The sequence below is a fragment of the Myodes glareolus genome, chromosome 8, assembly GCF_982192425.1.
Source record: "Myodes glareolus chromosome 8, mMyoGla1.1, whole genome shotgun sequence".
Lineage (NCBI taxonomy): Eukaryota > Metazoa > Chordata > Mammalia > Rodentia > Cricetidae > Myodes > Myodes glareolus.
The window spans coordinates 106,934,301-106,961,179 of record NC_142033.1 but is presented as its reverse complement, the minus strand read 5'-3'; the positions used below and the strand labels follow the sequence as shown (position 1 = coordinate 106,961,179).

The following is a 26,879-nucleotide window of genomic DNA, read 5'->3' as shown; positions in this document are numbered from 1 at the left end:
ATAAAAAGACACTTTAATTAGGATAGCACGAACATAGGAGGAGCTGGCACCTGTGCCTAGGAAGGTAGATCCAACACAGCAAAGGAGCAGAGAAAAGAATTCCATGGCTTCAAGCAGAGACAGTTGAATCATCCCCGTATCTTACCACACAGATTTTAACTGTAGAAGTCATCCAGGTGTTTCACCTTCCTCTCAGTCCCCAGACACAATATTTTGCTTGGCCCCATTTTATCCCAGTTGAGATTGGTTTGAGCTGTGATCAGACAGATTTGTGACTCCATGTTGGCTGGAATTTAAGAATTCATTCAGAATCCAACTAGCTAAAGTAGTTCAATTGATTTTATAACCTTGGTAGTCTTGGGTGACACATCCATCCAGTTAAGTGCAGTTTCCAGATGTACAACAGTCACATTTAAGGACACTGTGAGTCTGCCTTCATTGCTTCCACCAGACTTGATCCTGGGTTCCCTGAGTTCTCTTGACAGATTGGGAAGGGAGGGAAACAAGGAATAATGCCTTGCATTCATTCAAAAGATAGGAACTTAAACCTAACTTTGGAGGTCTTATATTGTTTAATCTCCTCTTAGATGTGAAAGGGACAGTTATATTGAGGAAGCCTGAAACCCAGCAGGAAATACTTAGAATAAACATTTCCTTTTTTTTGTTTCTCTCTCTCTCTCTCTCTCTCTCTCTCTCTCTCTCTCTCTCCATTCTTTGCCTCATTTCCTCCCCCCTTTCCCTTTCTCTCTCTCTTTCTTACTCCCTGTTTCCCTCTATTTCTTTCCCTCCTTTCCTCTTGAGCTCTTTCTACTTAGGTTATATTTTTTTTCATGGTTTATATTTGCCTCAAGATTATTACCCTCTATCTTTGAATGCTTGGTTTCCATACAGTGGAACTAATTATGTAAAATTAGGAGGTCTGCCCTTGTGGGACTTGGTGTGTATTGTTTGTTAAGATATATCACTATACATGGGCTGTGGGGTTTCAAAAGACCAGTGCAAGACAAGTGTTTGTTTCTGCCTGCTTCTCTGTGTATCAAGATATTATTTTTAGTCACATACATGCTACCTTGAAGTCATTCATGATGATAATGGACTGATCTTCTGTGTAATCAAGCCCCAGTTTAAAAGCCTGGCAATGTAACAGTCACCATGGTCATGGTGATCCTTCACAACAATAGAACAGTGACTAGGGTAGATGTTTTGTGTAATATTTTGGCATATTGTCTGTATGTATTCTTCCCATATCCTGTGAGAATGAGGAAGGCTAAATTAAATAGTCATGGATTGTCTTGACAAAACATTTAGTCTGTGGCTTGGTTATTACTGATAACTCATGCAGATATGTAGAGGAAAAGAGCAATAACAGGGGCAGATATTAATGAAACCTGTGTGGTTTGGCAAGAAAACAGCGCTAGGTAGTTTCAGAGGGCAGTCATGTGCTGAAATAGAGGCAGTAATTATCAAGAAGATTAGGGTCATTAAAGAGAGGGTACCTGCTCTTTGGAAATATAGAAAAGGTGCTGCAACAGAACTGTACACCCCAGTAAATAGCCTAAAATGAGAAAGAAAAAGCAACAAGTTTGCTAATCCCAGAAACCAGCTTTATACAGAATTTGTTAGGGATCTGTTCCAATAGGACAGGACAAATCTAAAGCTAGAAAATGTAGACATGTCATCTGTGTGTCACATTTTCTTGAAAGAAGAAGGATGCAAATTTTAAAGGTCATGGGTTCTTCCTCTGGACTTTCAGTTCAGCATGGTTGCAACCATCTCTTTGGCAGTCTAGAACACAATGAGTGAAGGTGTGAATGAAGAATGGATTGCATTTTAAGGCCATTGGATGCTGAGATACCCAAGCTTTGGGACACCTGCTATGAATAGCTGCTGATAGGCCGTGGAATTAACCAATGAGATGAGAAAAGTTTCAGAGAGAAAGAGTCATCTAAGCCCTTTGAAACTGAAGATCCAGGTGCCTGACACGGATGTGCAAGGTTTATTGTTTGCCCAGCTGGTTTTCAGTGTTGCCTTGGTCCAATCGTTCCTCACTTCTTTGGAAAGAAAATGGGTTGAGTGTAAGCTTATCATATCATGTCTTATGTCAAAATGTGGTGTGTTGAATGAAAAATCTCTCAAGTAAAAAGGTGAATATGATATTTTGTCTCTGGTTTGTGGTTTCCACTGTAGTGAATACGGTACCTTTAGGATGAGGGGACTTTCTAGAATGCGTTATTCTTTGAGACTTAGCATTGAGTGATTATACCCCTATCACACTAGTCTTCTTTCTGTGGTTGAAAGTTAGCCCCTCCCTTCCTTTTCCTGCATCCATACCACTACCATAATAATAGACTCCATCCCTAAATAACCTAAGGTAAATAGAAGCAATTGCTTTTCCTTGCTAAGCCATTAGTCTGCCGGGATATTTTTATTTTTATATTTTGGGCTGATGGGTTGGATTTTGTACATATGAAGCCTTTGCTCTTGTGCTGAGCTATACCCATTTCTTTACTTTTAAACTTTGGCAGAAAATACAAGTTTTTCCCCCACCAGGATGGCATGCATTCATGACATTAATACTGATCTCCTGAATGATTGCATTGCAGGTGTGTAACATTCGCAATATCTTTATGCATGCCTTGATTTGTTTCATTTTTGAAATATGTGCATGAATCTTTATATATATAATATATACAAATACATATTGTATGTATATAAATGCATATGCATGTGTACTGTGTGTATGCTTCATGCTTACTGAAGTCAGAAGACAACATTGGACTTTCTTTCTTTTTTGTTTTTGTTCTTTTTTTTTTTTGAGACAGGGTTTCTCTGTGTAGTTTTGGAGCCTGTCCTGGAATTTGATCTGTGCATCAGGCTGGCCTCAACTCACAGAAATCCATCTGCCTCTGCCTCCTGAGTGTTGGGATTAAAGGTGTGCACCACCACTATCCAGCTGGACTCTCTTGAACTGCAGTCACAAATTGTTGGGACCACCAAGTGAGTGCTGGGGATTGATGCAGGTCCTGTGTAAAAGCAACAGGTGGTTTTAACATTTTACCCATCTTTATATTAAACTGGGTTTGTTTGTTTTCTTTTACTTTTTAGTATCAGCTTTACTTCACTGAAGTTTTTGAGAATGCTTTTAATCTGTCAGTCATAAACTTATTAAAAATACATTCCTTTATGTGAATATCATATTAGCCTTAGAGTTTAAATGAGGTACTTCAGTTTTCTGAAAGACAAGTACATTTCTGGAGGGAATATATAACTCATTGGTGGTCTCTCAGTTGTATTTTTTTAATGTGTTTAAAGCAGGGTCTTAGTATGTACTTTTGGCTGTCTTTTAACTCTCTTCACAAACCAGGCCAACTGAAAATCAGAGGTTCACCTTGTCTTTGCTTCCTGAGTGGGGGTTAAAGGTGACATCATGATGCCCATATTGCTTATCTTTCTTGGATAACAGGAATTTTGATAGAATTTTGCTGATGATTACTCAATACTTTTCCTCTGTTTGCATGTTTTTCTATCTGTAAGTCAGCATTTCTCTTGCAATGCCATATACTATTGAGAAGGCCCAGAAATGAGAGAATCATGATCCTCCTTTTTTATTTCCTTCTAAAACGACTTGGTGATTGCATTTGAAATTCTGTGATATGAAATAAATTTGTTGAGTGTGTAGAATTATTTAAATATATTCCCAATGAAGTGTACAGTTACAAAGCATTCAGTCTCATCATTTCTATTACATATCTGTATGGCATATTTTAGGATGCAGTGACCTATGAGGATGTCCTCGTGAACTTTAGTGAGGAAGAGTGGGCTTTGCTGGATCCTTCCCAGAAGAATCTCTACAGAGATGTGATGCTGGAAACCTGGGAGAACCTCACTGCTATAGGTAAGAATGCTAGTTTTCCTTCACTGTGTAGCTTAAGGGGATAAACCTTTCTTGGACACTGGTGTTTCACTATGATGTTGAGAGAGGGAGAATGTGGTGAATAAATGAGATATGGTTGTAGGGTTCACTGAGATAATAACTCAAAATTTGCATAATTTCCAATAATATATATTTCTGATACTACATTTTAGGCTACAGATGGGAAGACCAGAATATTGAAGATCATTGTCAAAGTTCTAGAAGACATGAAAGGTAATTTTCCCATGCAAAGTGATACATTTCTGCCTCTGAACAGATTTTAATGTGCCTGATATTTAATGAAACCAACACTATAAATTCTCAGAACATCAAGTACCTCAATTTCAGGTAGCTGATCTGTGTTTGCAAGTCATCCCTCTAAGAAATAAAACAAGGAAATGATGCCTTAACAGTTGTCACCATAGTAATCGTAGCTCCCTGAGATCCATGTTGTAGAACCGCCCATCCATTTAGTTTCATTCCATTCAGGAATTGTAAAGTCATTCACATTGATTAGGGAATTAAGGTGTGTCCAAGTTCTTCTATAGACAAATTGTCTCTTAATTAAGCTGGTGTTACTCATGGAACTTACCATAATTTGGTGAGAGGGGCAGTTTATGAGAATTAAGAAGGTTGTTGTGGTAGAGAAATCGTAGTCCCTATACCACATCTCTTTGAGGAACAATAAATTAAACTGCGTGAATGCAATGGGAAAACCTTTTGCTTGTTTTCTTCCTTTAAGGTATATCATCCGTCACTCTGGATACAAGCCATGTGAGCAAAAGAGATATGGAAAGGAGCATTGTAGCCCTGCCTCTCTCCGAAAAAGCTCTGTAGTAGTTCCCACTGTGGGAAGACATAGTTGTGATGATACAAGTATACAATTACTTGGATTTCCAGCTTCAATAGGATTACATCAACATGGTTACACTGGAGAAAAGCCTTCTGAGTTTACAGAATGTGGAAATTCTTCTGTCTGTGCTGGTTCACATTGCCCATGTAATGTGACTCACACTACAAGAAAATGTTATGGATGCAACCGGTGTGGTAAAGCTCCGAGTTCTTCCAGTTCTCTTGAAAGAGGTGAAAAAACTCATATGGGAAAAGGTTTCTATAAATGTGAGCCATGTACTAAAGGCTTTAACCATCATCATAGGTATCTTCAAACACACAGAGCACATAATAAAGAAGAACCCTTGGAATGTAAACAAGGTGATAAAGCATTTAGATCTGATTCATCTTTGCAACTACACCAAAAGACTCATTTGAAAATAAAACCTTATGGATCTAATCAAGATTATAAAGGCTTGGCATGTCGCAGTTATCTTCAAGTACCAAGAACTCATATTAAAAAGAAACAGTATAAATGTCGTCAATGTGGAAAAACCTTTGCATGCCACAGTTATATTCAAATACATGAAAGAATTCATACTGGAGATAAACCCTATGAATGTCATCAATGTGGTAAAGCCTTTGCATGTCCCAGTTATCTTCAAATACATGAAAGAAGACATATTGGAAAGAAGCCTTATGAGTGTAATCAATGTGGAAAAGCCTTTGCGAGTACTGGTGATCTTCAAAGGCATGGAAGAAGTCATACTGGGGAGAAACCCTATGTGTGTAGTCAATGTGGTAAAGCCTTTTCAGATCCCAGTAATTTTAAACAACATGAAAGAAATCATACTGGAGAGAAACCCTATGAATGTCATCAATGTGGTAAAGCCTTTGCAAGTAATGGTGATCTTCAAAGGCATGAAAGAAGTCATACTGGGGAGAAACCCTATGTATGTAGTCAATGTGGTAAAGCCTTTGCTCGTAACAGTCATCTTCACAGGCATGAAAGAAGTCATACTGGAGAGAAACCCTATGAATGCTGTCAATGTGGTAAAGCCTTTTCATATCGCATTAATCTTCAAAGGCATGAACGAAGTCATACTGGGGAGAAACCCTATGTATGTAACCAGTGTGGTAAATCCTTTTCATCTGGCAGTAATCTTCAAATGCATGAACGAAATCATACTGGAGAGAAACCCTATGTATGTAACCAGTGTGGTAAAGCCTTTTCATCTGGCAGTAATCTTCAAATGCATGAAAGAAATCATACTGGAGAGAAACCCTATGTATGTAATCAGTGTGGTATAGCTTTTATATCTCGCAGTAATCTTCAAAGGCATGAAAAAAGTCATACTGGAGAGAAACCCTACAAATGTAATCAATGTGGTAAAGCATTTGCACATAAATATCATCTTCACAGTCACGAAAGAGGTCATACTGGAGAGAAACCCTATGAATGTAATCAGTGTGGAAAAGCTTTTGCTCGTAATAGTCATCTTCAAAATCATGAAAAAATACATATGAGAAAAAAATCCAATGAATGTAGTAAATGAAGTAAAGTTTGCATTGCAGATGAAGACACCATCCTTTTGGAGGTGCCAGTACCATGGGATGCCCACCAAGATCATCAGTATTGTTGAAATGGAACAACTCAGAGCCTAGAAGAGAATTTGTGTATACTGCAGAGGGCATAGCAAGAGAAGTGACCCAAACACTTTGGCTTAGCTCTGACGGTTATGGGTGGATCCCAGTTGTTGGATGTTATTTGTACTGTTGGAGTGAGTTTTTGCTTTTCTCAAATTGTTTCTGCCGTGCTTCTCTCTTGAAGGGAGAAGGTATTTAATTTTGATTTTTATATGAGCCATAGTTGAAAGACTTTGAACTTTTAAAAAATATTTTGACTTTTTAGTGAGATTGAATATTTTTTGAAGAGAATTTTTTTAATGTGTTTGAATTTGTAAAGATTATGGTACTTTTAATAAACTTATTTATTTTTTAATGTGAGTTCTTATAAATGAATAAGAAAGGAAAGGTTGTGACTTTAGTAGTTTGTGTGCCAAGTTGACAAATAGTTATTTGTACTGGCTAGTTGTATGTCAGCTTCACATGAAAACTAGATTATTGGAAAGGGAAACTCAACTGAGAAAATGCCTCCATAAGATCCAACTGTAAGACAATTTTTTAGTGATAGATGGGGAAGGGTCCTAGGGTCTAGAAGAAAGCAGACTGAGCAAGTTAGTAATTAGCACACCTCCATGGCCTCCGCATCAGCCCCGCCTCTCAGTTCCTGCCCTATTTAGGATTCTGTCCTGATTTCCTTCAATGATGAATGGAAATGTGGATGTGTAGGCCAAATAAATGCTTTCCTTCCCAGCTTGCTTTTGGTCATGATGCTTCATTGCTGAAATGCCAAGACATCCTGTCTCAAAAAATCAAAAAAAAGGGGGGCATGTGGACAGATGCCTCAGTATTTAAGACCACTGGCTGTTCTGCCAGAGGACACAGTTTCAATTTCCAGCACATACATGGAAGGTCACAACTATCTGAAAGTCCTGTTCCATGGTATCCAACACCCTCACACAGACATACATATTTTAAAAAAATATGCATGTAAAATAAAAATTAATTATAGAAAGAACATATCACATTATGGAACTTTCCATAACATAATCAGGACTTATCTCTACTCAACTAAATTTTTTATCATCATTCACATCAAGAGAACTGTGTTAACAATTGAAATAAAAAGTAATGTTCAAAGTCCATTCACAGAGAGATAAAAATCCATTGAATTGTTCAAGGACTAAATAGCAGGGAATTTCATCGCCTCCAAGAGGCAGAAGACAGAAAGTAGTACTGCTGATGTTCAGTACCTAAGTTTGGTTCCTAGCACCCACAACATAAGCCTCAGAAGTACTTACAAAGACTTGACCTGGATGTCTGATACACTCTTCTGACATCCCTGGGCATCAGGAATGATGCAAATAGTGCAAAGATTGTGTGTGTGTGTGTGTGTGTGTGTGTGTGTGTGTGTGTGTGAGAGTGAGAGAGAGAGAGAGAGAGAGAGAGAGAGAGAGAGAGAAAGAGAGATTCCATAATTTAAAAGAGCTTTTTCATGTATATGTTATGCTTTTCTTTTCTAAAATCAAAATGAATTTAATTTAGGTTATTGTCAGAACACGGCCCTGGATAGGAGTCATTTAAGGAGAATTCTGAATGTTTTTGTTAGCAGTCCAATAAAAACAAAACAGTAGTCTCAAGTTCTTCAAACCATGAAATTATTCTTTGAATGTGGTTTTATGCTCCTCCCAACTGTAGCAGATAGGTGTGAGTTGACTTTAGATTACTTAGTATTCCTTGCTGGTGTTATTCAATTAAATGTTTGAACTATCCTTAATATGCTGTATGGAAAAACATGGTTTTATCTTATTTGACTCTTTTTAAATCATTGTATACAGCTTGAACTCATGGGAACTCCACTCATGTGACCTTTCTTAACTCACAGTGTATAAATTGTCTGGGGCACTGAATGAGGTTGGCTGTTGTATGAGACTTTAATTCTCCTCATTTGTCTGCTCCATTTTGCCCGGTTCCACTACCTGTAGAGAGGTGAGAAGTGGCACTTGAACAAAAATCGGACGTCAGCTGCAAGTTAAGAGATTGGTGACCTCAGGGAAGTAGGCAAGTGAGAATGATGGACAGAAGCAAGGGAAGACTTTGCCTTATGTTGAGCTAGGACATTTTTAAAGTAAGAAGGAGCCCAAATATTAAACATTAAAAATCACAAATATTATATACCTTCCAAATAATTATGATTATAACTCCTGGTTTTCATAATGAGGAATTTTAGATGATGTATGGGACAAAACCCAAAATAATGTTGAAAGGGCTTATGAACGGGGAAAAGTTCCTTTGGTTATTAGCATGGACTGTTATCAAACTAGGGAAGATATGTAGGATATTAATCATGAAGGAGTGAGAGTGAATTTCTTGAATGAATATAAACTTTATGATTAAACTTTAAAATTAGTAAAAGAGGCAAGAAGGTAATTTTCCTTGTCCAGTCAAAATCAAAGGTTAAAATAGCATCCCCTATATGTGCTGAGAACACCTCATTCAGCTCCTAGCATCCCCTGTATGTGCTGAGAACAGCTCATTCAGCTCCTAGCATCCCCTGTATGTGCTGAGAACAGCTCATTCAGCTCCATCATTGGAGCCTCCATTACACCCATATCTTCTATTTTCTGAAAATGACCCTGAAGCATGGGGTGAGTAATTTACTAATCAATCTAATCTTGAATTCTCTCTATTTTGATAAAGACTATGGAAAAGTTGACTTCATTTACAAATTTCTTCCTGACCCTATGAGGCACGATTGGTTTGTTCAATGCAATTTCAGTTAAATAAAAATGTTTAACACCTAATTATGCACTAACGAATCCATTTAAAACTTTAGAAGGAGAGATGGCATTGGCCTGTCCTCACATATTATCTTGAGAGGCAAAAAGTAACTACAGCTATTTGATTCCAAACCAAAGAGTAATTTGTGTATCCTGTGGATTCTTTGTTGCCGTCAGACTTACTCAGTTACGCCACTAAATTGTCACCTACTGATATTTTAGCATGAGTATAAACCTTTGGAATGGATTTATTTACAGCCTAGGAGGTAAAAGATACTACAGCTTTCCTTACTCTTCTTGCTCAATTAGTAAATCAGGGCAGGACCTGCTATCAACAAGTATAAGTATAAGACTTTGTTTATTGCTGTATTATATTACCCTTAGTTAACAATCAATGGTTAAATGTGTTAAAAAAACTGTATGAACTTTCAGACCATTTGCAGATTACTATGGCAACATAGGGGTTTTCTCATATGACCTAAATTTATGATTATAAAAATTGTCCAACCTTTTCCTATTTTACAGGCAGAACCTTTCAATTGATGACTCAATCATCAAAGGATTCATAGTCCAGGTAGCCCACTAAGACCCGCCCTCCCCCACATGCTCCATATTCTGGGCCACAACTCTGGCAGAAGACTTCGGCTTTACTGGAGGCTATAACAGTACTAGGTACTTCAGGTAAGATATAATCCAATGCCTGTTAACACTTCTTAAAGTTCACCCAACAGCCCCAAAATGCACCCTCTTCCCTGGGCTTGATATCCTAGCTCACAGTTTTGGATGAAGACTTCTGCTTTACTGGAGGTCTTTACTAGGAACCTCAGAGGCCACACAGGTAGATGGAACCCCAAAGGCAACATTGGCACCCAACACCCTAGAGGTCATGCAGGATGCAAAGTCCTCAGTGGAGACACCCTACTGGTCACCAGAACCCCAGGCCACTCAGACCAGGAGACTAAAGAGGAGCCAGGAAATAAGGGGAAAACATCCAAAATATATCCACCAAACAAAAATCAGAAATCAGCACCTAAACTTATAGTAGCTACAAACCCAGATGACTAGAGGCAATTTAAGAACAAAATCATAAACAGCCAGGGCCACCACCAAATTCAAGCTATCCTACTACAACAAGCCATGGATATTCCAACAAAGCTGCAGTGCAAGAAAATGACCTTAAATCCAACTTTATGAAAATGATAGAGGCCCTATTTATTATTAGAAATTAATAAATCCCTTGAAGAAATCTAGGAAAATACAAACAATAGGTGAAGGAAATGAGTAAAGCTGTCTAAGTCCTGAAAATAGAGGAATTAAAGAAAACATAAACTAAGGGAATTCTGAAGATGAAAGATCCAGAGGAGTGGACCGTAACTACAGACACAAGCATCACCAACAGAATACAAGAGATAGAAGAATCTCAGGCGTAGACGATATCGATACATCAGCCAGAGAAAATACTAAATCTAAAGCATTCTCAGCACAAAACATCCAGGAACTCCAGAACACTATGAAAAGACCAAAACTAAAAAAATAGGAATAGACATAGGAGAAGAATCCCAGCTCAAAGGCCCAGAAAATATTTTCAGCAAAATCATAGAAGAAAATTTCCCTAACGTTAAAGGAAGAGATGCCTACAAATGTACAAGAAGCTTACAGACCAAATGAATTGGACCAGAAAGGAAAGTCCTCTACCACATTCTAATCAAAACACTAAGTTACAGAACAAGGAAAGAATATTAAAAACTTTCAGGGGAAAAAGCCCAAATAACATATAAAGGCAGACCTAGCAGAATTACACCTGACTTCTCAACCAGACTAAAAGCCAGAAAGGCCTGGACAGATGTTTTGTAGGCCGTAAGAGACCATAGATGCCAGCCTAGACTACTACACCCAGCAAAACTGTCAATTACCATAGATAGAGAAAACAAGATATTCCATGAGAAAAACAATTTAAACAATATCCATCCACAAATCCAGCCCTGTAGAAGCTACTAAAAGGGTAATGTCAAGATTAACTTCACCAAAGAAAACACAGGGCATAAGTGATTTCACACCATCAAAACCGAAAGAAGGAGAGTGGCCAGGCAGCTCCGAGTAAGCAGACTCTCCTTCCCAGTAGATTGTAGAGGGTGCACGGCCAGTCTCGTCTTCTGTTCGGCACGGCATCTTCTGACATTCAGGAGAAAGAACTGGAGAGGCGCACTTCAGGGCAGATTTCTGAGCTGATTCTCAGCCCATAGTCAAAAGAATCCGTCCCCAATTTCCTCCGTTCCCCCACAAAGAAGAAGGACCTTTCCCTGGAGGAAATTCAGAAATTAGAAGCTGCAAAAGAATGGTGCAAGTATCAGGAAGCAGACATCCAAAAGCAGCTTGCTGAGAAGTGGGAGCATGAGAAAGCAGCGCATCAGAAAGTCATCGAAGACAACAATAACTTCAGCAAAATGACAGGAGAAACTGACCCAGAAAATGGAAGCTAAGAAAACCAGGAGGCAGAGATGGCTGACGAGCTGGAGTGTTTGCAAGAGGTGCAGAGAAACAAAGAATCCAAAGACCCGGCATGGGAGGCTGAAGCTGACTAATTTCTTCTGAGAACTGACTTTCTCCCCGACCCCTTCTTAAATATCTAGACTATACTGGCTAGTGTCATTTTACTTTTTCCCTCCTGACAAATATTCTGAAAGCTGATGTAGGACTGTATAGGTAGATTCAGACCGTGAGATGTTTTAGGGGCTCAAGGGGAGAAACTGAAAGTGTTTCACTCTTTTACAAAGTGTTGGTCTTTCTAATTTAGCTATTTCTCTCGTTGCAACTTTTCCGCTTGAGCAACTTGGTGTGCTGGGTTAACGGCCAGTACTGTTTTGCCTCCGTGGAAGATGCTTGTGAAGAATGTAGTGGCTTCTTCTAACCTGTTAGATGCTGAATATCTGTTCATTTGCAATCCCAATTCTGTCCCCATCTTATCAAATGCTACTGCACTTGAATGCTTAATAAGCTCCACAGTGCTGTTGGTGGGAAAGAGGGGAAACACACAAGGTCACTGCCACCACCAAAAACAACATCAAAATGACAGGAATGAACTGTCACTGGCCGTTAGTATTTCTTAATATCAATGGACTCAGTTACCTAATAAAATGCATAGACTAAGTGAATGGGGGTGAAAGCAGGGCCCATTATTTTGCTGCATACAGGAAACACACCTCAACCTGAAAGGTAGATATTACCTCAGAATAATGGGTGGAAAAAGATTTTCCAAACAGATACACCCAAGAAACAAGCTGGTGTAGCTTTCTTATTAATATCTAATAAAATAGACCATTGACCAAAATTAATCAAAATAGATTGGGAAGGATATACTTCATACTCATCAAAATTCCTCCAAAGTAACATCTCAGTTCTCAACATCTATCTCCCAAAAGTAAGGGTACCCACATTTGTAAAAGAAACATTACTGAAGAGTAAATCAAATATTGAACCCCACGCATTAACAGTGGGAGACTCCACCAACCCAGTCTTACCAGTAGATAGGTAGTCTGGACAGAAAATTAAAAGAAAAGTAATGGAACAAACAATGTTATGACTCAAATGGACCTAATTGATGTACAAAACATTTCACTAAATCACAAGAGCATGTACCTTCTCAGTATCTCACGGATCATTCTCCAAAATTAACCATATAGATAGCCAATAGTCCTCAACATCATTTTAATCTCTGTTTTTGGTTACAGAGTATTGCACACAATACTTTAACTGTTCCAGTACTGTTCATTATGTTTACTCATGCATCAAGTTATCTTTATTTCAACATCTCAAGTCAAAGCCACTGTGAATACCCTGTGTTTAAAAATGAAAGGGGGTGGGAGGACTGGTAGAATAGATGCCAATACTGGAATCATTTAAAGAGAATTCTGAGTACTTGTGAAAACATTCCAAGAAAACCAGACAAGTTTGTTATGACCTCAGGTTCTTCAAAATAGGGAACTGTTTTGGAAATAGGTTTTTGTGCTCCTTTAAAGCATAGCATACAGAAGTGAGTTTTCTGCAGACTTCTCATTGTTGCTTGCTGATAATAAGGATAGTTTAAACTCCCTTTTACATGCTTCTATGGAAAAACCTGGTTTTGGTGTCTGGTGTATCCTTGTGAATGTCGCTTGAACTCATGAGAACTTTCCTCATGTGGCCTTTCTTGACCCCCAGAGTCTGTGTTGTCTGAGACTGATTACTGCTGGCTGTTGCACAGCACTGTTGTCCACCTCACTTATTGGCTTCATCCTGCTTGGTTTTGCAGTGCCCTATAGCACCCTGTAGTGCCAGGTGTGTGCCGTGTTGGTGCTGGGAATCACTCCCTGGTCTTGTGCAAGAGCAGCCCGTGCTCTAACCACTTTGCCATCTTTCCAGCTATTAATATTTCTATTCAGATTTATTTTTCTTTTCTGTGTATGTGCAATACATAGTATGCAGGGAAAGTCATCTGGGAGCCTGTGGAACGCAGACATCTTCTTCCACTATGTGGGTGCTGAGGACCATACCAAAGCTGTTAGGCTAGGCAGCAAGCACCTTTACCTGCTGAGTCATCCTTGAGCCCTGGTCATTTTTTTCTCTTCATTGCTTTTTGGGAGTTTTTTATAACAGAGGCTCACGTTGTCCAGGCTGACCCTGAATTCATGACCATCCTGCCCCCAACTCACAATTACTGGGATAAAAGGTTTTACCACCAAACTTTGTTTATACAGCAACCTGGTGCATAGTGGGCAGCACTTTCCCTACTGAGACTCTTCTGACCTGAAAACCCTGATGTAGCCTACTTGGTGAGGCAGAGTTACACACTGAGACTCTCTCAAATGCAAACAGGGCAACAAGAGGCACACAAACAAAAGCCTTCACAAGGGATTATGTGTCCTTATATCTTCAGGCAGTCTTTCTCTGCCACTGAACTCATAAGATAGCTCTCAAACTACCGACCCTCCTGCCTCAGCCTCCTGAGTGTCAGGAAGCTAGGACAGAGACAGGCTTAACTCCTTGTCCAGGAACACAGAGCTGGTCGCTAGAGCTGCATGGCAGGACCAGAAGGTTCCTGTCAGATGGAAATCCAAAACCTTCTTTGAGGTAGTATGCCACAAGCTCAGCATGGTTGGGTGGGAAGAACTGCATAACCCTGGCCTCTAGGGTCTTAATATCCCTAGAACCCCAGATGGGTGGCAGGTGCAGCATGAAATATAGCCATAGCCAAACAGCAGTCTGAGAGTTTTGTACAGAGTCTGAGAGGACATGCCAGGCCCAGAGCTGTACCCAAGAGGCTCTAGAAATGGATAAGGACAAAAAGGTAGGTTCCCTCCTTTTGCTGTCAAGAACTGAAAAAGTCCTAGCTGGCAAGGTCATGTGAAACCTGCCTATTTTCACATGGGAAACTGAGACACAGAGAAGTAAGAGTCTTGGTTAGACCCACTCTGGGTGCTGATGCTGTAACTGGTCATTGTAACCATGGTAACAAGGGTGGCACTCTTACTGCTCTCTCTAATTATTCCCATATGGAGTAACAGGAAAAGAGAGGTAAATTCAGTCACACAAGGCCACACAATCACAAGATGTATCATAAGCTAGGATTTGAATCCAAATTCCCACCTGAAAGCATTTTTAAATTATATGTATTTCTTTAGTTGAGGGTTGAGGCATGTGTAGAGGTCAGAGGACAACTTGCCTGCATTGGTTTTCTCCTTCAACAGTGTGGGTCCCAGGGGTTGAACTCAAGTATAGAAAGGCTTGGCAGCAAGTGCCTTTACCACCCAAGACACTGCCCCACCAATTATATCTTTTGTGGACTCATTGTGTGCATGTGCATGCGTGATGGTCACAGGTCAACCTTGGGCCTCCAAGAAAAGACTGAAAGCCAAGTTGGGTTCCTGCATTTTTGGCATGACCAGGCTGTTCCAGACTCCAGCGTTACCCATGGTGGGCCTACAAAGACTCTAAGAGGAAGGGAGGCTGGGTTTTTTTTTATTTTTTTTTATGAAGGGTCAAAAAGACAAAGTATTTGCTGACCTGTAGATGACAGAGTGTCTGGTTTCTGTTGGTCATGAGCAGATAGAGTCATGTGCCAATATAACTTTATGGATAAACATCAAATATGGTCTGGAATTCCTTCAAGGGTCACAGAATAAATCTTTCCTTAGATTTTTTCCTTCTTATACATTCAAAAATATGAGTTACATTTTCAGCCCCTGGGGTAAACAAATACTCATTCTAAGTCAGCTCAGCCCCCATTCTGAATCTGTGATCCTGTACTAAGCTACCCGATGAAGAGGTTTCTGGTCCCTGCCTGGCCCTGGGTGATTGCTGCTCATGGAACTCCAGCTCCCTGTAGCTTACAGAGCTGCTGAAGGAGGTCCTAAAGGTGCACCAGGCTGCCCTGCACAGCTCTTAGGAGAAGGAGGCCCTGAGAGGCCATGTGACAGTGCCACTGCAGAGAATGAAGGTTACATTGGTTCTGTGGAGCACGGATCATTCTGTGTGGGGTGTAATGGGAGCCACAGGCAGAGCAGACGGGGTAGAGGGGTGATAGTTGGTAGGATCTATTCTGGAAAAGACACCTCAGAGTCACTTCCCTGTTTCAAGCATAGGTGGCCAGTGATCATGAGGTTTTGACTCAGGTGCATTAGTGTGGTATGGGTGTGTGTTGCTGTACATGGGCTTCATCTCCAGTCCCCTCCAGATTTCCTTCCTCCCCAACTTTCACTCCCATTATCTTCCTCCCCTCTCCTTGCTTTCATCCAATTCTGTTCCCATCTTTCTTTTTAAAGAGGTACTTTCGTGGCTCAGGATGACCTCAAACTAATTGTTCAAATAAGGATACTCTTGATACCATGATCCCTTTGACTTCCCCTTCCCCTGTGCCCACAGGAGGAGGCCTGGGAGAATGGTGCTGTAGTGGCTTTATACAGCAACTGTCTGGGTATGTCATTCTGATGGGTCCTGTGTCTCCTGGTTCTATCTCATGGTGCCCATTCTCATTCAGTATTCCTCTGACACCAGCTCAATCTCCGGTTCCCCTTCTATTGAGGGTCAGACATGTGGTTCTTGTGCATCTCTGTGCACAGAACTAACTGATGGAGCACTGACTCCTTTAGGTTTCAGTAGGGGGCCTTCTAGGAAACAGGGGAACACCCAACAAATACACCAAGGTGTGTTTCTGCCTGCGTCGCTTCCCACCTCATGATAGAGACAGAAGGATGAGGACATGCAGGGCATTCTCAGCCACACAGCTACAGCTGCTACAGGCACAGAGCCATAGTGAGCAGAGTTCAGCTGTTCTGTTTGCATTCATCACCTCTACAAACTGGAACCTCAAGGACCACCTTTCTCAGTACCCAGTATGATGAAGGGACGCATCATGTACTGGTAGGTATGTGCACCTTGCCAATGGTGTCCTCTTGGCCTGCCACACCACTGCTCTGGGATTCTGATTCCTATAACCCTCCAACACATGTCATGTTATATCTTCTGATATGCCACTTATATCACAACCATCACAGGAGTATAAGTTCCCTGTGAGAGGGAGACAAAACCACAATGGAACACTTGCTAAGGGAAGAAATGGAGTTGGGGGCTCAGAAGATAGTCTGATATTCTGGACCCAAAACTCAATTATGGCAATAAGTAAGAGTGCAATGCATCATTTAAAGTAACCTAGGAGTAGAACTGTGACTCAGTGGTGAAATAGGATACTATTGCATCCTGATAAGAACATGTCTTAGGGTTGAAACCTCCCATGAGGGACTTGGGACATGCCTTATGGAACCTTTTTTCTAGAATCTTCCAGTGAGGGCCTGGAGATGTGGTCATGGGTAGAGCCCTGATAACTCTCTGCATACAGTGAGACCTGGGAAAATGTAGCCAATATTTGAAGTGGGTTAAAGTCTATTCAGTAATCAACTTCATTCAGAGCACCAGACAATGTGTACTCTGGGGCTTAAGAAATGTCACATACTCCACAATAGCTAGGGCTGTTATGCAGAGAAACCCTGTCTCAAAAAACAAACAAAAAAAGTGTCACATGAGCAAAGTTCTCCTGACTTCAGTCTGTATACAATCACAAGGAGAGGCCATACATGGCAAAAATATGTTTTACAATAGTGATATAAACATTTAATTGAATAACAGCAGCATGCTGTTTAAGCCAGTGAGGTGCATTGGTCTCTGTTACAAATAAGGATCTGATATGGGAGAGTAAGTGCCTTTCTGTGCACTTTTCCAGCATGTGTTAATTCATACCATACCAATGAAGTAAAGGCAAATCAAATTGGTGTGTGTACAGTTTGGAGAGGTTGCCTTCAACTGATAAAATTAAACCAAAGATTAGCATGTCTTTGTCATTGTTTTGTTGCTGAAAAAGACATGCCCATGGCAACTTTTTATAAACAAAGCATTTAATTTGGGCCTACTTACAATCCAGAGGTTTAGTCTATCATTGTCATGGTGAAAAGCATGGTGTCATGTCAGAAGACTTGGTAACTAAGAGTTACCATCTGTAGGCAGCAGGAAGAGAGAAAGTCTCTGGATCTGGCTTCCTCTTTTGATACCTTAAATCCCAGCCCCAGTGACACACTTCCTGCAACAAGACCACACCTACGCCAACAATGCCATACCTTCTAACCCATGCAAAACAAAACCCCTCTCTTGTGACTATGCATTCAATCCTACAGTCCTATGGATACACTCTTATTCAAATCACCACATTCTAGTCCCTGGTCCCTATAGATTGTAGTCATGTCGTGATGCAAAAATGTCTAAATCCACCTTGAAAAGTATTCATAGTCTATCAAGAAACTAGACATTAAAATTCTAAATAACCCAATTAAAAATGAGATACTGAACTGAACAGAGAATTCTCAACAGAAGAAGTTCATATGGCCAAAAGACACTTAAGGTCATATTCAACCTTCTTAGCGATCAGGGAAATGCAAATCAAAACAACTTTGAGATACCATCTTATACCTGTAAGAATGGCTAAAATCAAAAACACCAATGATAACCTATGATGGAGAGGATGTGGAGTAAGGGGAACACTCATCCATTGTTGGTGGGAATGCAAACTTGTTCAAACACTTTGGAAATCAGTGTGGTGGTTTCTCAGGAAACTGGAAGTCAACCTACCTCAGGATCCAGCAATTCCACTCTTGGAAATATACCCAAGAGATGCCCTATCATACTACAAAAGCATTTGTTCAACTATGTTCATAGCAGCACTATTTGTAATAACCAGAACCTAGAAACAACCTAGGTCCCCCACCCCAGTGGAAGAATGGATAAAGAAAGTATGGAATACACATTAGAGTACTACTCAGCAGAAACAAACAAACAAACAAAAAACAATGACATCTTGAATTTTGCATGCAAATGGATGGAAAATAGAAAACACTATCCTGAGTGAGATAACCCAGACCCAAAAAGATGAATATGGTATGTACTCACTCATTAGTGGACTCTAGCAATAAACAAAGGACATTACGCCTATAGTTCATGATCCTAGAGAAGCTAAATAATAAGGTGAACCCAAAGAAAACCATATATAGATCCTCCTAGAAATTGAAAGCACATAAGATCACCAGGCAAAAGTTGGGAGCATGGGAGTGGGAGTAGGGTAGGGGAAAGGGGAGAGGGGGAGAGAGAAGGGAGAAAGGGAGGATTGGGGAGAGCTTGGGGGAGTGAAATGGTTGAGATGAAGGAAGGGCAGATAATGGGAACAGGTAAGAAGATATCTTAATTAAGGGAGCCGTTTTAGGGTTTGCAAGAGAGTTGACTCTGGAGGGATTCCCAGGTGTCCAAGGGGATGTCCCCAGCTAGGTCCTTGGGCAATAGAGTAGAGGGTGCCTGAGCTGACCTTGTCCCATAGCCTCACTGATGAATATCTTGAATATCACCATAGAACCTTCATCTGGCATTGGATGGAGATAGAGACAGAGACCCACATTGGAGCACTGGACTGAGATCCCAAGGTCCAGATGAAGAGCAGAAGGAGGGAGAAAACGTGCAAGGAAGTCAGGACCGCGAGAGGTTTGTCCACCCACTGAGATGGTGTGACTGATCTAATGGGAGCTCACCAAGGCCAGCTGGACTGGGACTAAACGAGCATGTGATCAAACTGGACTCTCTGAATGTGGCTGCCATGGGGGCTGACTGAGAAGCCAATGATAATGGCACTGGGATTTGATTCTACTGCATGTGCTGTCTTTCTGGCATCCTAGTCAACTTGGGTGCATATGTTCCTTGGCCTGTATGGAGTGGGAAGGGCCTTCAACTTCACACAGCGCAGGGTACCCTGCCCTCTTTTAGGACTGGGGAGGGTGAGTGAGGGAGTGGGAGGGAAATGGGAGAAGAGGAGGAGGTGAAAATTTTAAATGGTATTATATATAAAGCAATAAAAAAAGCAGGTGTATACTCATTAGAAAGATCATCAAAACAGGTCGGACAAAGAAAACAGACTCTGGAGCCACCTAGCTGTGTGACTCTGAGTTATTTTACTTGTCTGCCACTATGCGGTATTTATGAAAATAAATAAACAAATAAAATACTACATATGTAATACATTCATTTATTTAGGTAAATGTATTTATTCAATTTAAATATGCTTATGTAAATAAATATAAAGTATATATAAGTATTAAAATGTTCAGACTTCTTATTCAGTAATATAATTTTTGGAAATTTGTCTGAAAGATAAAATTCAAAATAAATTGCAATGTATTTGTAGAAATGTTATTATCAGTATTCACTTTAGCAGACTTTAGGAACAAACTAAATATGCAACATCAAAGAATCAGGTAAATGAGGTTCTCTATTTGTGTAGTTTTCATTGGTCGAATAAAGAACCTGCCTTGACCTTTTGATAGGGCAATCCTTATGTGGGTGGAGTAGACAGAACAGAATTCTGGGAGGAAGAAGGCAGGCACCAGAGTCAGATATGCTGAATCTTTCCCAGTAAGCCATGACCTCATGGTGACATACAGATTATTAGAAATAGGTTAAATCAAGATGTTAGAGTTAGCCAATAAGAGGCTAAAAATAAAGGGCCAGGCAGTTTTAAAATGAATACAGTTTCTGTGTAATTATTTTGGGGCTAAACTAGCCAGGCGGTGGGACACAGCCCGCCGCTCCTCCTACTACAATATACTTTATATTTCATTGACAAGGGTAGTTTATGAGAGTCAAAAGATTGTCTTGGTGGAGAGATCTTAATCACTATACCATATTTCTATGAGAAATAGGAAGTTATACTGCAAATTCAATCTGAAAACCTCTTGTTTGTTATTGTTCCTTTAATTGGTGTGTCATCTGTCATTCAGGATACAAGCCATGTAACTCTAAGGGATATAGAAAGAAGCAATTAACCTCTGTTTCTCCCAGAAAAATTAGAAGATTGAAGGTAGTTTCCACTATGAAAAGACTTGGTAAATGTGCTACAGGTGTACAGTTAATTGGATTTCTAACTTTAGTGAGAATACATAAACATACGCCAGAGAAAAGCCTTATGAGCACAAGGAATATGGGAATTCTGTTTGTCCTGGTTTATGTAATTTGACTCACACTACAGGAAAATATTATAAATATAATCAGTGTCTTAAAGCTCTGAGTTCTTCCAGTTCTTTTCAAAGAGGTAAAAAAAAAACTCGTATGGGAAAAGGATGCTATAAACGTGAAGCATGTGCTAAAGTCTTTAATGATCACAGGTATCTTCAGACACACAAAAAAAATTCCTTAATGAAGAGAAAACCTATGAATGTAAACAACATGATATTTAGATCATTTAGATCAGATTCCTCTTTACAATTCCACCAAAGAACAGCTATGAAAACAAAGCCATACACATTTAATCAAGGTGATATAGACTTTGCAAAGCACAGTCATCTTCAAGTACCCAGAACTTTTATTAGAAAGAAACAGTATGAATGTCATCAATGTGGAAAAGCCTTTGCACAGAAAGGTTATCTTCAGAAACATGAAAAAAATCATACTGAAGAGAAACACTATAGATGTAATCAATATGATAAAACTTTTGCACATAGCAGTCATCTTCAAAATCAGGAAAGAATACATACTGGAGAAAAATCCCATGAACCTAATAAAAGCAGTTGACTTTTGCACACCAAGTCAAAGATTCCATTTTGGAGTTGCAAGTACCATGGGGTGCCCATCAAGACCATCAGCAGTGGTAAGGTGGAACCAGTCAGAGCCTAGAAGGGAAGTTTTGTATCCTGCAGAGGGTATAACCAGAGAAGTGACCCAAGCCCTTTGGAGAAGCCCCAAAGATTGTGAGTGTATCCCAGTTTTTGTATGTTGAGTTATTTATACTGTCGGAGTGTGGTTTTGCTTTTTTCAGGTTGTCCTGCTTTCTTGAAGGGAGAATGTATTTAATTTTGATTTTTTACAACAGTCATAGTAGGAAGACTTTTTATTGTTTGAATTTGTAAAGACTGTAAGACTTTTATTAAATTTATTTATGTTTTTAAAGTGAGATCTTGTGAATGAATAAGAGAGGAAATGTTGGGGCTTAGTTTTTGTGTCAAGTTGACAAGTGATCATTTGTACTGGGTAGTCATGTCAACTTCACACACAAACTAGACTTACCTGAAAGGGAACCTCAACTGAGAAAATGTCTCCATAAGATCTGGCTCTAAGACATTTTCTTAATTAGTGATTCATGGGGAAGGGTCCTGGGCTCTATAAGAAAATAAACTGAGTAAGCCATGGGGAGTAAGACAGTAAACATCACCCCTCCATGTCTTCTTCGTCAGCTTCCACCTCCAGGTTCCTGCCCTGTTTAAATTTCTGTCCTAACTTCCTTCAATGATGAACAGCAATATGGAGGGGTAGGCAAAATAAACCATTTCCTCCCCAACTTGCTTTTGGTCACAGTGTTTCATTGCCAAAATGCTAAGTAAGACATTCTGTCTCAAAAAAAAAATCCAAAAGAGATGTGGGCAAAGGCTCAGCAATTAAGAACAATAGCTGTTCTTCCAATAAGTAATAGTTTCAATTCACAGCACCCACATGGAGGTTCACGACTGTCTGTAGGTCATCCTGTTCCAGGATATCCAACATTCTCACACAGACATATATACAAACAAAACACTTACGCATGTAAAATAAATTATTTAAAAGAGAATATATTACATTATGGAACTTGCCCTAATGTAATCTGGACTTATCTCTACTCAACTAAATCTTTTGTTGTCTTTATTCACATCAAAATCACTGTTAAAAATTACGAAAAGAAAAAGAAAGCAGTGTGGAGAGTCTATTCGCAGAGGGATGGAAGTCCATTCAATCCTTCAATGACCAAGAAACAGTGGATTTCATCACCTCCAAGTGATAGAAGACAGAAAGGAAAGTGACATATCTTCATCTTCTTCACCATAATGATATTTTTGGCAATTGGGGGTTTGATTCATTTGTACCGCTGTTGGGTACCCAGGTTTGGTTCCTAGCACCCACATCAGATAGCTCAGAACTACTTAATAAAGCCTTGTCCTGGAGTTCTGATGCACTCTCTGGCTTCCTTGGCCACCAGGTATACAAATGGTACAAATACAATGTGTGTGTGTGTGTGTGTGTGTGTGTAACTAAATATATTTTAAAAAGAGCTCCATGTATATGTTATATTTTTTTTCTAAAATTAAAATTAATTTGGGTATATTGTCAGAATATAGTCCTGGAAAGTAGTCATTTGAGGAGAATATTGGATTCTTATGTGAACACTCCAGGCAAACAAGATAAAAGTCTTGTGACCTCAGTTTCTTCAAAGCATGGAATTGTTCTTCAAATATGTTTTTGTATTGCTCCCACATGTAACAGATATGTGTGATTTGACTTCACATTATTCAGTATTGCTTGCTGTTGTTATTCAATTAAATGTTTGAATTAGTCTTTATATGCTTTTTGTATGTTTTGGATTTTGGTTTTTCGAGACAAGTTTTCTCTGTTCTTTATATGCTTTAATGGAAAAACATGTTTTTTCCCATGTAGCTTCTTTTTATTGTATATTTATCAAACTCATGAGAACTTTACTCATGTTACCTTTCTTAATTTGCAGAATATAAATTGTTTGGGATACTGATTAAAGTTTTTTTGTGTTGTTTGTTTGTTTGTTTTTGCAAACTTATTCTTTAATGTCTAGAGAGATGGCTCTGCAGTTAAGACCACTGCCTGCTCTTCCAAAGGTTCTGATTTCAATTCCCAGCAACCACATGGTGGCTCACAACCATCTGTAATGAGATTTTGTTCCCTCTTGAGGAAGAGACCTGGTCAGTCGCCCTCATTAACTTAGACCATGAAACCATATGGACAAGTTCAACAGAATAGCTAAATATGGGCTGCACATGCATGCTTCAGCATTGCTAGGGCATCAATTTCATTTTCATTCTTTCTTCAAATTTTATTCTGAATAAAGTTGGCTATTTATGAGGCGTTAGTCCCCCTCACTTATTGGTGCCATTCTCCTAGGAGAACCCTACCACCTCTAGATTGGTGAAAAGTTGTAATTGAACAGAAAGAAGTCAGCTACAAGTTATGAGAATGCGACCTTCAGAGCAGGCTAGTGAGAATGATGGAGCAGAAACCAGAAAAGGCTTTGCCGGATGCCACACAAGTATTAAAATCATAAATATAAGATTGCTTAAAAATTGATTTTGATTATAACTCCTGGTTTCCAGAATTTTAGATGAAGTATGGGACAAGGCACAAAACAATATTGAAAAGGCATATAAACAAGAAAACAAGGAAAAGTTCCCCATTCAATTTTGGGTCCTTTGTTTATTAACATGAACTGTTATTAAGCCAAGTAAGGAAGATAAGGACACTATTGATGAAGGAATGATCGTGAATTCCACGAGTGAATATAAACTTTATGATTAAACTTTAAAATTGGTACGAGAGAAAAAGTTGATTTTGCTTGTCAAGGCAAAATCAAAAGTTAAAATAGTATCACCTCTATGTGTGCTGAGGCCAGCTTCCTCATTGGACACTATTTTATATTAATGCACTCCATTTCCTGAAAATTACCCTGCAGCATTGCATGAATAATATACTGACAAATATGACCTTGAATTCTCTCCATTTTGGTGAAGACTTTGGAGAGCCTATGAAGAAGTCTACTTCATTTACATATTCCTTCCTGACCTCATGAGATGTGATTGGTATTGCCAGTACAACTTCAGCAAAGGCAAAATATTTAACACCTAATTATGCACTAATAAGTTCATTTAAACTCTAGGAGGAGAGATGGCACTGAACTTTCTTTGCTTTTGTCCATCTTGATAGCAAAAATTAACTACAGATATTTGAATCAGAACCAAGATGCATTTGTGTGTCTTTTGTTGCCCTCAAACATACTTATTTACCCCCTAAATTGTCACCTAAAGATATTATAGCACAAGAGGATAAACCTTTGGAATGGATTTATTTACATTATAAAGACCAGAAAATGCTAAAACTAGACAGACAATGGCAGGTTTACAGCCAGCTTTACTCCCACAGGTATTCCTAAAGATTAGCCTTCAGTAGTTTTAGATTTAAAAGATTGCTTTTAAAGTATACTTATTCATCCTGATAATGTGCATTTGCCGTCTTTCCCTCCATCAACTATAAAGAACCTCTCCTCCAATATCAATGGACTTTATTGCCTCAAGGCATGACAAACTGTCCTACTTTGTGTCAGTACTACATAGGAAAGGTGTAAGAGCCTGTGAGGCAGGCATTCCCTTAACCTCATATCATTCAAAATATAGATGATATCCTGTTAGCCTAATCCAAAAAGGAAGACCTACAATTCATATCTCACATGACTCAGAATATGCCACAAAAACCACAATGAATTTATTGCACTGAAATGGTGCAAATAGCAGACCCTGCAGTATTTACAAAAACTAGTTACTAGAACAACTGTTTTTCCACACAAAACCAAAAATATTCATTAGACAAGACATCTTAAAAGCAATGATTTTCAGAAATTAGTGGCAGGCATTAATTGGCTATGACCTTCATTAGGAGTATATAATGATGCATTAACCATTCTATTTAAAGCCTCAGAAGGAGAGGCAGCATTGGCTATTTCTCATATATTACCTCCAGAGACAGAATAAGAACTACAGATATTTGAATTCAGACTAAGGCATTTGTGTGGCATGTGAATCCTTGGCTCCTTTTAAACTTATTTCCTCCACTATGTTGTCTCATATGTTTACTATAGCACAAGGGGATAAACCTTTGGAATGGATTTGTGTGTGCAATAAGGAGTAGAATAATATCAGTTTCCCTTACTCTTCTTGCTCAATTAGTAAACCAGGGCATGACTTGATATCAAAATTATATAGGTTTGATTGTTGCTGTATATTACCCATAAGTAACAATCAGTGTTTTGGTGTATTAATAGCTTTCAAATCATTTACAGATTACTATGGAAAGATAGGATATAATTATCTTGCTGACAAGATATGATTTGAATTTGTGATTACAAAAATTGTCCAACTATCTCCCATTCCCCAGGAAGAAATTTCTTTTACTGATGGCTCATCTAATGGATTAGGAAGGATTCATGGTCCAGATAGTCATCAATCTATTAATAATTCTTTTTTGCTAAGATCAACAGGTAGAACTGCATGTTTTGTTTCCTGAATTACAGTTTATAAACCTTTAAGAATTGTTTCAGATTCTGCTTATGTTGTACAAGTATTCCAAAAACAACAGAAACAACAGAAAGCCTACAAACTAATGGAAACTGAACAACTCTATTGAATTACCAATGGGTCAAAAAAGAAAGAATGAAATTAAAGATGCCCTAGATTTCAATAAAAATTGATGCACAATGTACCCAAATATGTGGAACACGATGAAAGTGGTGGTAAGAGGAAAGTTCACAGCAATAAGTGCCTTCATAAAGAAATTCAAAAGATTTTATACATAACATAACAGCACACCTGAAAGTGCTAGAACAAAAAGAAAACACACCCAATAAGAGTAGATGATAGGAAATAATCAATAAAACATGACTGGCACAAAAAAGTCAAATGATTCCTATTGACATTCTGCTATATTCATTAATGAATGTCTAGCTCAGTTGTCATCAAAGAGGCTTCACCCTGCAACTGACGGAAACAGATTCAGAAACCCACAGTCAAATAGTAGATCAAGTTCAGGTAATCCTGTACAAGAGGGTAAAGTAAGAGTGCCAAAGGGGTGAAGGACACCACAAGATAATACACAAAATCGACTAACCTGGACACATAGGGCTCACAGAAACTGAACCACCAACCAGGTGCTTGCATGGAACTGACCTATAATAGTTGTGTAGCTTGGCCTTTTGGGACTCCTAACAGTGGAAGCCCCAGCTGTCTCTGAATCTGTTGCCTGCTTTTGGGACCCTTTCCTCCTACAAGATTGCCTCACTCAGCTATAATAGAAGAGATGTCTAGTCTTACTGCAACCTGATATGCCATGGCTGGTTTGGATGTGGGGGAGAGGAGAGTTGTGGAGTGCTTAGAGAAGGGAAGGGAGGGAAAACTGGCCAATATGTAATAAATAAAAATTTTTGAATTGTAAATAATGGAAATTAAACATATTACAGTCATTTCTCATAATCCTTAAGGTCAGGGTATAATTGAAAAGCCACATAGAACATCAAACCAGAAATTATTCAAAAAACAAAAAGGGGAGTGTATCAAGGGATAGTCAGACACTTTACT

The 26,879-nt window shown here is 39.1% G+C and overlaps 1 protein-coding gene and 1 pseudogene across 4 annotated transcripts in view; both read left to right on the top strand.

Moving 5' to 3' along the window:
* The window catches only part of LOC125396604 (uncharacterized), a 31,971-nt gene extending 10,856 nt beyond the window's left edge, over positions 1–21,115 (top strand). Inside the window, exons 3-6 of one of the 4 annotated variants that reach the window (XR_015002882.2) lie at positions 3,769–3,895; positions 4,087–4,147; positions 9,673–9,828; positions 19,070–21,115. Coding sequence is in view for 3 of the 4 variants with exons in the window: in XM_085692410.2 (XP_085548536.2) it covers positions 2,589–2,603; positions 3,769–3,895; positions 4,087–4,147; positions 4,656–6,300 (1,848 nt within the window). In the remaining variant the exon portion in view is untranslated. Of the gene's footprint in view, positions 1–2,525; positions 2,604–2,683; positions 2,998–3,768; positions 3,896–4,086; positions 4,148–4,655; positions 6,747–9,672; positions 9,829–19,069 lie in introns of those variants that run through there. The other 3 variants (XM_085692410.2, XM_085692411.2, XM_048428584.3) reach the window with 3 other exon arrangements.
* LOC146894002 (stathmin pseudogene) lies at positions 10,494–18,771 on the top strand (annotated as a pseudogene).
* Positions 21,116–26,879: the final 5,764 nt, after the last annotated feature.